The 13966-nt window shown below is 35.2% G+C and overlaps 1 protein-coding gene across 1 annotated transcript in view; it reads left to right on the forward strand.

The window, feature by feature from the left end:
* COL21A1 (collagen type XXI alpha 1 chain) overlaps positions 1 to 13966 on the forward strand; it is a 179064-nt gene that overhangs the window by 136237 nt on the left and 28861 nt on the right. Inside the window, exon 17 of the mRNA XM_076003284.1 lies at positions 460 to 513. Within this exon, the coding sequence (XP_075859399.1) occupies positions 460 to 513 (54 nt within the window). The remainder of the gene's footprint in view (positions 1 to 459; positions 514 to 13966) is intronic.

Consider the following 13966-nt stretch of genomic DNA (forward strand, 5'->3'; position numbering starts at 1 on the left):
AAGTAATTACATTCCCTAATGAAGTTTTATTTTGATTTTAAAATGCGACTATTGGAAGGCAAGGTCAAAGTAGTTCCAACAGGAGAATAAATTTTAAAGTAAAAATGAAAATCAAAATAAATACAAAAAGGATTGATATAGAATGTTGATCACATTTATTTTGGAGGGAAGACTATTCTATTCTCATAAGAATGACTATAGTGTGCCATAGTTATTTGATAATATAACTCAATTATCTGCCATTAGATACAAATTTTAATGTTTATGCAGTCACTTTATGAATTTCTGGAAAAGTTATTTGATGTTAAGAAAAGTTAATATCAATAATCCAAAAGGAATTTTTATTTCTCTGTTTGTACTGAATGTGCTTTAATATATAATGTTATAATATCTACTGTTACTTTATTAAGCAGACCTAAAAATGGAACTTTGTATTCATTCTTATCAAATCATTAAAAGGGAGAAGCAGGATCACCTGGTGCTCCGGGGCAGGATGGACCTCGAGGAGAACCTGTAAGTACCTTCTTAATTCAGTGCTAGATGATTCAATTCTTTTCCTGTCATGATATCTTTTGACTATTTAAATAATTGTCCTCCAAGATACCCTATTTTTGTTCAGTGACTTCAAGATCTTAGATTTTGTAGAAGCTCTGTGGAACACCATAAAATATTGAAATCTTGAATCTTCTTTTAGAAACCAGGAAAAATTTTGCATGTGCAATGAATCACAACCACAAGCACTCATGCCCAAACAAATGAGTGGATAACACAAACATCGTGGTCTGTTGCTGAGCCTTTAGTCAATGTCACTTTGCCACATTGTTTTGCAGTATGCAGTCTGGGATCATGTGTTCAGTAAAAGTCAGGAGGAGAGAAACATGATTAAGGAATACTGAATCAGAATCCAAGATATCTATATTTTTAGCAAGTGCCCCAGATGATTCTTCACTTCAGATGATTTTTAAAAATATAATTTGCCATCATCTTTTATTCCTACAACTCATGGCCAACATCTAAATACCAACAGATCTTATTTTATCAATCAAAGATACATATCCTTAGGGAATTTGCAATTTGCTTTGAGAGGAGCTAGGTCAAGAAATGAAATAATAGCTAAGATATATTGCCATTTATCACAAACTCTCAGTTGAGAGTCCAGAATCTAAATATTGGACATAGAAGGGAAAGAGGTATCACTGAGGATGTTTAAGTAGGGTAGAAGGATTGAACTACTCTTATAATTAATCACATTTTCACTGAATTTTATTCTTGTGTATTATGATGCCCTGGGGAAAGTTATGCATGAAACTATTGCCTTCAAGGAGTTTACCATCAAATTTGGAAGACTGAAAAAAATGATGCAAATGATTACCTGATGATCAACCTAACACTGTAGTATGTGCCAAATGTGAATCTGATGTAGAATCAGAAGGCAGGGTTTGAATATGATCCTTGCTATGCTATATTCCAGCTGTGTGAGCTTAGATAAGTCACATCACATCTCTGAATACCTTTATCCTCATCTGGATAGTATAGATGCTTATAATGCCTGCTTTATAGAGTTGTTGTGAGACTTACATAGGAAACTTGAGAAAGAATTAAAAATATTGCATAAATGCTGTGGTAATCCTGCAATGTGGGGTGGTTGGGAAATTTTTACCAAAACTTTGGGGCTAGATTTGTTCATGAAAAGATGACTGGAAATGAAAGGAAGATAAGAGAGAGAACTAATCCGAATAAAGACATATAAGTGAGATGGGTAAAGGTGTACCCAGTAAATAATCTTAGTGAGGTCCCAAAGCTACAGTGACAGGTCCCTGTTGTGTGGTAGGAGGTCAAGTCAGGAAGGTGATTAGCTACATAATGCAGGTCCTTGACTGCAAGTTTGGAAAACAAACTTTGTTCACTTGCTGTTGAAGTTTTGCAAGAAAAAAAATAACATAATGAAAAGAAATGCTCTAGGGGAGGTTTATGAGCTACTGGTATGTGCAGAATGGATGGAAAAAAGAAGGGACTGGAATCAGGATGTTAATTAGCAGGTTATTTTGGCAGAACATGCGTGAGTTAGGAGACCTCAACTAAGGTGCTAATAGGCATGAGTGAGTTCAGTAGGGATAGTATGAACTCAGCATATCTGAGCCATGTTATTATAAAGGAATAATTATTGGACTTAGTACCTAGATATGAGGCTGGGGTGTGATTATTTTTTGAAGTTATTGTTTCAGAGAGAATATAAAGTATATATGTGAGAGAGAATATAAAAGAAAGAGGTGAGAGAGAGAGAGAGAGAGAGAGAGAGAGAAAGAAAGAAGAAGAGAGAGATAAGAGACATGGCCATGAGAAGCAGGTTATAATGTATGATGTGACTGGGTTCTAAATATTTGAGTGACAGTTATTTGGACTCTAACTCATTTTCCCACAGAAACAATGTTATAAAGGGCAGACTGACCAGCAGGTCTATGTAGACTATAATGTAATGTGAGGGGAGCTTATGTTTACTTGGAAAATAATACTATTGGAATCCTGTTATACTAATAAAGTTAAAACTGAGAATAGAATATAAAATAGGAATGAGGAATGCTTAGGGGATGTGTTTCTCCCCCAAGACTACCTGTTTCTCATGTTTAGCCAAAAGCAGATGTTGCTTTGGGTTTGTTCCTGCCCTACCCACTCCCACTTTATTCAAGATTTATTCCTGTCTAGAGCCTTTGCACTAGGATGCATTTCCATTCCAGGAAGCATGGCCTTCAGATTTTAACCTTTTCCTTCTTTTCTTCCTTTCTCCTGAAATTCACTGGGTAAGCCCTACGATGTGTGGTTTAGTGGTGAGAAACACAGTACTGCCTCGTGGATGCTTACAGCCTAGTGGGGAACATAGATGGTAAAAAGATAAAGAAAAATGAAATTATAATGTTCAAAAAGATAGGAAAACAAGGTGCTGAGGCAGGGAATAATGGGAATGGGGTAATGGATGTTATTGAGATGCAATCTCTCCTCCTAAACCCAGTAGACAGAAAACTGGGATTTTTTTTTTCCTTGCTGATTTTCCTGAGTTCTATATAGATTCTAGTTATCATCCCTTTATCAGATGTGTAGCATGCAAATATTTTCTCCCATTCTGTAGGTTGTCTGTTTGCTCTCGTGATAGTTTCCTTGGCTGTGCAGAAGCTTTTTAATTTGATCAGGTACCTTTTATTTACTTTTGTTGTTGCTGTGATTGCCTTTGGGGTCTTCTTCATAAATTCTTTCTCTATTAAAAAGTGGGCAAAGGACATGAAGAGAAACTTTGCAAAAGAAGACAGACTAATGGCGAGAAACATATGAAAAAATGCTCAACCTCTCTAATCATCAAGGAAATACAAATCAAAACCACTATGAGATATCACTTAACTCAAGTGAGAATGGCTTTTATCAAAAGATCCCAAACAATAAATGCTGCTGTGGCTGTAGAGAGATAGGAACACTCATACACTGCTGGTGGGACTGCAAACTAATACAACTTCTGTGGGAAGTAACATGGAGGTACCTCAAAGAGCTAAAAGTAGAACTACCATTTGATCCAGCAATCCCGTTATTGGGCATCTGCCCAAAGGAAAAAAAGACATTCTATAAAAAAGACATCTGTATTAGAATGTTTATAGCAGCACAATTCACAATTGCAAAGATGTGGAAACAACCCAAGTGCCCATCAATACATGAGTGGATTAATAAAATGTGGTATATGTATACCATAGAGTTCTACTCAGACACAAAAAACAATGGTGATCTAGCACCTCTTATATTTTCCTGGATAGAGCTGGAGCCCATTCTACTAAGTGAATGGAAAAACAAGCACCACATCTACTCAACATCAAATTAGTATTAACTGATTAACACTTATGTGCACATTTAGTAGTAACATTCATCGGGTGTCAGGCAGATGGGAGGAGGAGATAGATATATTCCCACCTAATGGGTACGGTGTGCACGGTTTGGGGGATAGACACACTTGAAGCTCTGACTCATGTGGGACAAAGGCAATATATGTAACCTAAACATTTGTACCCCTGTAATATGATGAAATAAAAAAAATTTTTAAAAAGAAAACCGGAATTATTGAATGAGACTCTCCTGCTCCAGCCCAACAGATCAGGAAAGATAAGAAAAGGCTCTCTTGTCTCTTTTTTTGCTGTTCTCCACTCTTTCCTGATGAATGGCAAAGAGGAAGCCAGGTTTCCTGTGCCAGGAAATGTACTGTGTTATGAAAGTAATTAATAGGTTGGGCATCTAAAATTTGCTGATGTCGTTTGTATATAAATTCTTCTGGTTTGTATTTTCTTCCAAATGAGTACACATAGCATCATAAACTAGTCTGATATTTTAGCAATTAATGAAAACTTGCTTGTTAGAAATATTTATGCTGTGGAGACTGATAGTTATCATTTGTGGAAAAGCTTTGAAAACAGAAAAAAATCTCAGAACTTTATATATTTTGTGACATAAGAAATGGAGATTCTTCCATCATGTGTGACTAATGGTTTTAAGTGTTTATAATGAATGATTTGGCTTCACTAAAAAGGATGTGTTCACTTCATTCTACAATGGGGTAGCCAAGAAAATTAATGGAACTTAAGTTGGAAAGACAGAAGCACTCAGAAAAATGCTTTAAAGGTAATTAAACACAGCTTATGGCAGCCTAACCGTGATTCATCCCTGTACACAGATTGATACATATGAACACTAACAACTAGAATTCAAATTGAAGGCAAAGGCTGTATTTCATTGAGAAATGATTATATTGTTTTAAAGTATAATATAAATACATTTACTTGTCAGTATTTTGAATTTTAAAGGCTATCATTTGTCAATCCTAAAAGTAATTCAATCCTAAAAGTAATTTACTTTTTAAGTGGCAAATTATACCCAAGTCACTTCAATCCTGGTGACTGTAAACTCATTTCTCACACTGCCTAGATTTATTACACTCTGTTTCAAACCATGTATCACTGTGTTTAAGGATCGTGTTCTTTCAGTTATTTATTCAACAAGCACTTACTGGGTGTCCGCTTTGTGTCAGACATTATACTAGTCGAGAAGAATCTAAAGATTAAATTAGTTCTGGCCCTAAGTTCTCCAAGAGTCAGATGAGCCAGCAGATGACAACACCATATGAGAGTTATAGAAGTAGGCGTTGGGGGGCTTGAAGAGTTGTAAAAGATGTGTCTAACCCTAGATGAGTCTGGGGACATGCTGAAAGGGATGCGTTCTTTAAAAAACAAACAAAACAACAACCAGGATTACTGAGATACAAGTCAAATACTATGTAATTCACCTATTTAAAGGCAGTCTCTTGGCCAAATCCTGGAAGATGAATACGAGTTGCCTAGTTGTTTGGCCTCATAAGGCAGGAGCATGTTGCATGTTCCAAAACATAGAAGAAAGCATGATTCTCTGGGAAGAGCTGACACTAGTTCAGGCTGCCTGGGGTGCATAGTGGGGAAGGGACAGAAATAGTAGATGAAGTGGCGTAGGGGTAGGTAGAAGCCAAATCAAGAAGGGCCTATTTGGACTTAAACCTGAGAGTAATGGGAACCATTCAAAGGTTTTAAGTAGGGAAGTGAGTTGATCAGATTTAGAAAGTTTTAGAAAGATCACTCTGACAGCAGAGTAGAGAATGGTTAAAGAGTTGAGTAATGGTAGAAGACAGAGCCTGGTTGCAGTCTAGCTTAGCTCTGTCACCTTTGGTACCAACTAAAGGAAGAACTTTCAGAGTTGGGAAGGGAAAAGTGGAACTGATGTGAAATGACCTAAAGAGGTACTAACAGGACTTAAGGTTCAACTGGTTGTAGGTAAGGTGAGAAGAGCGGGCTCTCAAAGTCTTACTGCATGGACGAAAGTAGTGGAACCTCAAGCAATAAACAGAGAATAGAACAAGAATCAATTTTGGCTGGGGGACGTGATCCTAAAATATTTGCAGTTGGAACATATCTAAAAAATAACAAGAGCATTTAATAAGGAGGCCTATGTTTTTGGGTAATTAGAAAAGAATAGACTTGTAAAAATTGGGATTATTAAAACTTCAATAAGAAATAGTAGATCAGAGTCAAGGAAATTTTAAATGAATTTCTGTGAATACTCGTTTTAGTAGGTTAAAAAATGCCTCCTCCTCAAAAATCTCAAATCCTAATTCCTGAAACCTGTAAATGTTATTTTATTTGGATAACAGGTCTTTGCAGATAGGATTACGTTAAGGATTTTGTGATGACCAATCAGTTCAATTGAAGCTTCAGAGAAAAACTGAAGTTTTCTGGAGAAAGAAGACATTTGTCCATGCACTGCAGTGTTAGCTCCTGCCTGAGAGTTTCCAGCTTGCCCTCCTAATGGTCTGCTCTGTGATTTGGTACTTGCTTAGCCAGTCTCCACACTTGGATAAGTCAATTTCTTGCAATAGCAATAAATGTCTGTCACATATTAATATATGAGTGTGTATGTGTGTGTATACTCACTTTCAGACATGCCAGAACATGGCTCTCTTTCTCTGCTGGAACACTGACTGATAAAGATTTTGGTTCCAGGAAGTAAATATCTAAATACCTAAAAGTGTGGAAGTGGCTTGGGAATTGGGTAATGCGTAGAGACTATAAGAATTTTGAGGCACATGATAGAAATAGTCTATATTGCCTTGAACAGACTGTTGGTAGGAATATGGGTATTAAAGACTGATAGTGATAGCTTAGTGAAGAAGTGAAGGTCATGGTAAAGACAGCCTTTGTCATCTTAGAGAATACGTATATCATTATAAACAGACTATTGGTAGACAAATGAACATTAAAGGTACTGCTGCTAAGGGCTCAGGAGGAAATAAGGGACATGTTACAGGAAACTAGAAGAATGTTGATCCTTGTCACATAGTGGCAGAAAATTTAGCTAAATTGTATCCTGCAGCTGTGTGGAAAGCAGAAATTTTAAATGATGAGCTTGGATATTAAGCTGAGGAGATTTCCAAGCAAAGTGCTGAAAATATGGTATTTTTTCTTGCTGCTTATGGTAAAGTGTGACAATGAAAAATACGCTGAGGAAAGAACTGTTAAACAAAAAGGAACGAGCACTTGATGATTTGGGAAATACTTTATCCAGATTGCAGAAGATATGAAAATTAGCAGATTCGCTGTTAGAAAAGCATGCTGGAAATAAAGCCAAGGATGTGGCCAAACTTTGCTAGTGCTAAAGAGATTAGGTACATGAGTCATGAATCCACTCAACCATCCCAGTGGAAGCCATAAACAAAGATGAGATTATGCAGAAAGACTTGTGGAGGAGCCTCTTGTCTAATTGTATAAATCACTATGATATACACAGGAGACCAACAAGGTTTTCTGATAATGTTATATCAGTGGAAACACCACCAGTTTGGACTGAAAGTTTTACAGACAGGACAAAATGAAGGAAGGCTATAAGACTCCCCAGATTCTATAAGTAGGGAACAAGCCAATTAAAGTGCTCAGCAGGAAATATGTGCTATCCTTTAAGGAAAATGACTCTAAGGCGGGAGTCGTGGGCACAGAGGCCAGAGCCTCTAGACCAGAAGACATAGCCTCAAGCCCAGAGGACTATCCCCGGAGCTTGAAATCTGACAGAATTTGCCATGTTGGATTTCAGCATTACTTGGGACCAGTGATTCCTTCCTTCCTTCCATGTTTACCCTTTTCAAATGGGGATGTTTATATTTGTTATCTCTTGCCTATACCAACATTGTATTTTGGAAGTAGATAACCTGACTTCTAGTTTACAGGTTCATAGGTAGAAGGGTATCTTGTTCCAGGATGTATCATATCCATACCTGATTTAAAGTATGAGATTTGGGACATTCAAGATGATGCTATTTAAATAAGAATTTGTACTTCACTGTGATGTGTTGGGACATTTAGAGATGTCGGAATGAGGTGAATGTATATTCATGTGGGATGAGTGTGAATCTTTGGGGTCCAAAGGGTGGACTGTGTCAGGTTGAAAATTGCCCCCCACAAAGATATTAGCTCTTAATCCTTGGGATCTGTAAGTGTGACTTTATTTGAAAAAAGGGCCTTTGGAGATGTGATTAAGTATCTTGTGATAGGGAGATTATCCTGGATTATCCCGGTGGATCCTAAATGTCATTGCTGAGTGTCCTTATAAGAGAGAGACAAAGGGAAATTTCATACAAAGAGGAGGAGGCAATGAGCGCCTGGTGGCTGAGATTGGAGTGACACATCCATAAGTCAAGGAATGCTGGCATCTACCAGAAATGGAAAGAGGCGAGTAATGGAGTCTTCTCTAGACCCTCTGGGGGGGATCACAGCCCTGATAAGACTTTGACTTCAGACTTCTGGCCTCCAGAACTGTGAGAGAATAAAATTCTGTTGTTTTAAGCAACCAAGTTTAAGGTAATTTGTTTAGCAGTCATTGGAAACTAGTATACTAGGTTTTTCATTTAGTCTAATCCTTAACAATTGTTTTATGTAAAGATCCTGTGTAAAAATGCATGTGAGTACATGTTGATGTATGTTGCAAACTGTTGATAGCACAAATACTGATTAAAAACATTTGGACTTTCAGAAAATTGATAAATAACTTGGTTTAAATGACAATTTGGTCAAAAGCAAGGCTCTCAATATTTTCTGTTATCAATTTTGTTAAATTCTCATGTATTTTTAAAACTAAAAAAAATTTTGTCTTTAAACCTTTATCATTTAACTTTAAATTTTTTTGTACTTTTAAAAACTTAATTTGTCCATTTTTTTCCTACATACATAATTGTATTTAGTAACTTTTAGCCCTTATTTCTTCTATTATGTTGTGAAGTTGAAATAATTTAAATGTATGATACTTAATGTATTATGTATATAAACCATAATTAAGAAATATATGAACATGCATATATAAATAAGGATCTATATGGATAAATATCATATGGTTTAATCATGTTTCCATTACTTTGCTTATTCCCCCCCCCACAGTGTGTTCTTAATGTCTGTTATGTTCCATTTTTGCTTGCCTATGTTTTATTTTCTCCCATGAGCATGTTATTATTTTTGTAATATATTATAACAAAAATTAAGGCCTGAATTATGAGTAATTTTTGGCATTATTTTTAAGAGCCCAAACTTGCCAAACTGCATTTTAATTTTTATGACAAGAAATGAAGGACAATCAGGTTGTTTCAAACAATCCTCAGTTGTTGTACATGTTTTTTCCTAACGTCTCACAAAATCCCTATGATTTAATTTGGGGCAGCTAGATGGATGGTGGGAACAGAGCAATATGAGGGCAGCGGTATACCAAATTTACCAGTAGTTAAAAAAAAAACAGTAACAAGGGAATATTTAGTTTCAAGTAAATCTGCTTTTAGACCAAATTATCATTTTAAACCGACTAATTTGCTTTGGCCAATTCTTGCCAACCAAGTTACCTGCAGTCTCAAAGAATTCACTGCAGCTTTGTCCTAGTTATTCTTGTCCTGGTGCTCAATCCTGAGGACATGTACTTAGTGAAACATTTTATAGCAGGCAGTCCAAACCATCTGCTTGCTAGTCCTCTGCTCACTAGCCAGCCTGGTTGTACACAGGGAGACTTGTGGCTCATGGTGAAGATTTGTAGGCAGGGATTGGGTTCCACTCTGAGCTGAGATCCATAGAGCTCCCTGAGGATGAGCCACATTTTCTAGATTTATGGAGGTGAGCACACATTTCTTAATTAAGGATACCTTTAGCCTTTTTATTCTGGAAATGTTTGCTCTCATTTTTCCAAGCATAAAGACATGGGGATCACTGTAGTATGTTCGAGGACCCTGGCTCCTAGAATCTTTTGTTGTTTCCTTGTTGCTTTTCCTCATGCCTTTCGAATTCTTGCTAAATCACACATTATGCTTGTTTTTATGGTGTAATGTTAGCTGCTGAGCTGGTCCAAGTCACCATTTACTTAAGAGACAAGTAGGTCATTTTTGTTTAATCACCTTTTCCATGGTGTGATTATTTGGCACATCATTTTTTATACATTTGGCATATCATTTTAGGCAGAAGACATGTATAAAATCCTTAGGGAAAGTGAATGTTGAATTGCTATGGTGATTTCCCATGTGGAATAATCCACTTTATTACGCTGGTAAAGTGGAGGTGTCTTTCTTTGCCCACTTGGCTCTATTTTTTATTTTGATTGAGAAGAAAGGTAAGAGGAAAACCTCTCCACTAGTTCTGCTGTTGTTGTTACTGTTCTGATTTCATTTGCAATTGTATGGTAAGGTTTTTAAGTCTTTGGTATAGATTTGTAATACTTTTTCTCACCCCTCTTTCAGGCTGCAAGAGTGGCACATCCTTGGTATGTGTTGTGTAAACCAACTTTAACTTGAAACTCGTATCTGCTGTTAAGAAATCCACACAGCACTTCTTAGTGTGAAGGCAACCCACATTTAACAATTTAGATAATACAATTTGAAAATTCAATTGTATTTATTATCGTAATAATCCCTTTCCAGTTCTAGGGATTATTTTTTTTAAATGTGATTGAAAATAACTTTTACAAGGCATTTTGAAATAGGCTTTATCTAAATTACATAAATTTAATTTATCTGGGAGTAACTAAATTTACCTACAGGAGTGACTAAGTTTGTGAGCAGTATCGACAACTTATTGGTATCCTGACATTGCAATGACTGTGAAATACTGTATCTAAAGATTAAAACATTTACAAAGCAAATCTTGGCCCATTATCTGTAAAAATTAGTTAATAACATCCCACCAGGTTTAATCATGGATCTGTTTGATTCTTTACTGTCATAAATGGCATAAATATCACTGGGATGATAAAACTGGACCACCATGGAACAACTTTATATAGCAACATTGTGGATTTTAAATTTAGAAGTCTGTATCTATAGCACTGATCATGTTTTGTGGTAGTGTTCTGAAAAAATATTTTAAAATATCATTGTAAGGAAAATTGTTAAGCATTAAAATATTTTCTTTGCATATTCCTCTTCTCTATTCATCTCTTTATAATTTGAAAGAGGCCTTCTTGAAGTTAGAAGAGGAATAAATGCAATTGAAAATACGAAATGATGTACAATTAATTTTCAGAATAAAATGATGTGTGATTAGTTCTCAGGATAAATAATGGATAATGAGTAAGTAGACTCTCATTGTTCTTTAGGTAGACATAGTAGTCTCACTTGGGGATTGATTACATTTTTTGTTTTGAAGAGAATGGTTAAGAAGAACCATCATGTATACAGGATATCAAGTCTAGATTTTAAGGCTTAATATCATGTTAAAAGTCTTTGATTTTAACCCATAAGTTATATTCTTATGTCATACAAGGACCAGGGGAAATTATGTATAATTTTCATTAAAAACCTTCAATATCTGAGAGGAACTCATATGAAATTCTTGCATTAGCCCAAATATAGTCTTAATTTTCAAATGCTAGGACAATGTAAAATCTATCTGATTTCTAGCATGGCTATATTTCCTCTAACCTTTCTTATTGAAGTTATATATATTCCTACTTAAATTATGCAATGGTTTTTCTGAAGGATTTATTCCCATAAGTGGAATTGCTAGTATAAAATATAGCCTAGGCTTAATTCCTGAATTTAGCAAGTCTAAATGTTTAGTGTTTCACCAAGTATGATGTTTATAATTGGTTTTGGATTCAGATTCCTGTTTACAAAGTTCTATTTCCCATAGATTATTAAGGATTTTTCACAAATAATGCATGATAAATTTTACAAAATATATGTTTAGTATCTTTTGAGTTGATTTTGTATGTTTCTCCTCTAAACTATTATTATAGTAATTTATATAAGTATAGTATATTATATTAATATATTTCTTAATTTGAACATCCTTGCATCCTGAAACAAACCCAACTAAAGTCATGCTTTGCTTTTGTTCTAATGAACTGCTATATTTATTTGGTTTACTAGTATTAAAGTCATTTGCATTTATATTAACAGATTAGATCAGTTTGTAGATTTCTTTTTTAGGTATTATTCTTAACTGATTTTAATATTAGTGTCCTCATAATTTGAATTTATATTTTTTTTCATCCTTTTAATGCCTTGGAGGAGTTTAATTACATAGAAACTCTTTGTTGCTTGCATATTAGAAAATATTTCTGTGGTAGGCAAAATAATTATAATTCCCCCCTTCTCCAAAGATATTCACATTATAATCTCTGGAATCTGTGAATATGTTACTTTACATGGCAAAATGATTTTGCAGATGTGATTAAGGTTAATGACTGTGAGATGGGAATATAATCCAAGAATATCGGGGTGGGGGGGGCGACAACCTAATCATGAATAATTAGAAATGGAAAAATATAGAAGAGTAGTGGGTCAAAAAGCTGTGACTCAAGAAGGACCTGATATGTTGTTGCTAGCTGTGAAGATACAGAAAGGGGGAAGTAAACCAAGGAATGTGGTGGCCTCTGGAAGCTGAGGTGGCCCTCTGTTTACAACCGGCAGAAAAATGGGAACCTCGATCCTACAACTACAAGGAACTGAATTCTGCCAATAACCTGAATAAGAAGGAAACAAATTCTTTCCTAGAGACTCCAGAAAGGAGTTCAGCCCTGCTGACTCCTGGAATTTAGTCCGTTTAGACTATACTGGAATTCTGAGCCACAGAACTGTAAGATAATAAATTTGTGCTATTTTAAGGCATTAAATGTATGGTAGTAATTTGTTGCTGATCAATAAAAAACTAATATAATTTTATTAAAAATTTTATTTTTGTCAATGCTTATCAGTGTAGCATTTCATTATTTTTTAGTAGGAAAAATGAGGATATATGAGGTCTGTCTGGAAAGTATCCAGCCATGTAATGTGAAAAGTAGAGACATTTGTTAAAGAAGATACAAGACCACAAGGAACATTGTACATAGGGCAATGACACCCTAGTCCTCTTTAAAGTAGGTACCTTGGGACCTCACACAGTTCTCCCAGCATCTCTTAACCTAACCTGTACACATTCAACATTCTCAGGTGTTCTGCTTGTTACAGGCCTTCTAGAACGTGGATCACTCCCAACAGATTTTTGACCATCTTTGAAGCATTTGTGCCACACTTTTATTTGTGCTGCACTCATTGCATCGTTCCTGAAAGCCTTCTGAATCATCCAAATAGTTTCTGTGGAGGAATGGTTAAGGTTAATGCAAAATTTGATGCAGATTTGTTGATCTACTCACTCAGTCATTTTGAATGTGAGGGCCACACAGTACACATGCTCACCCAGTGTGTCTACCACCCCACTGACTAGTATAGTGAAATTGTCATTATGCACGCGTGTGCATTGTAGTCAACTCTCTTTGGCTGACAGGTTACATCAATGTTGTCATACAAACCATTCTCATGTTATTAAAAATGGCTGCATACTTTCTGGATAGACCTCATATATAAACATAACAAAATTCATAATAAGCTGAGTTACACAATAAGTATTACAGAGATTTATATGGAATAGTATATATATATAATATTTTAAAAAATGAGGTCATAAATAAAAGGCAAAAAGATATAAATTTAGATATAATCTTCAAATATTTATTTACTTTTTACTAAAGTTAAAAATTTATTTCTTGATCAAACCAGCTTCACCTTTGATGTGGTGTTTTAAAATATTTTTGTTTCATAACCTCCATCATATATGAAATTTCAAAAAAATTGAAACAATTTTCAGATTTCTTTGGAAAATGGTATGTAACTTTTATTTAGCAACCAAATCAGCTATAAAGGTCTTTGAAAAATCCACTTTTAGTTTTTTCTTTAATGATTTTTCCACAATTTGTCTTGAGTCATTCAGTAACAGTCTGTGTACTCAAAAAGCATGGTCTTTACTTTTCAGACTTTGAGAGGATCAGAGCCCATTTTAGAACAACTCTGGTATTAGAACATTTTTTTTTTTCCAAAATGAATTGTCCGTTTTACGTATGTATATACCATACATGTTCT

The sequence above is a fragment of the Microcebus murinus genome, chromosome 5 (genome assembly GCF_040939455.1).
Source record: "Microcebus murinus isolate Inina chromosome 5, M.murinus_Inina_mat1.0, whole genome shotgun sequence".
Lineage (NCBI taxonomy): Eukaryota > Metazoa > Chordata > Mammalia > Primates > Cheirogaleidae > Microcebus > Microcebus murinus.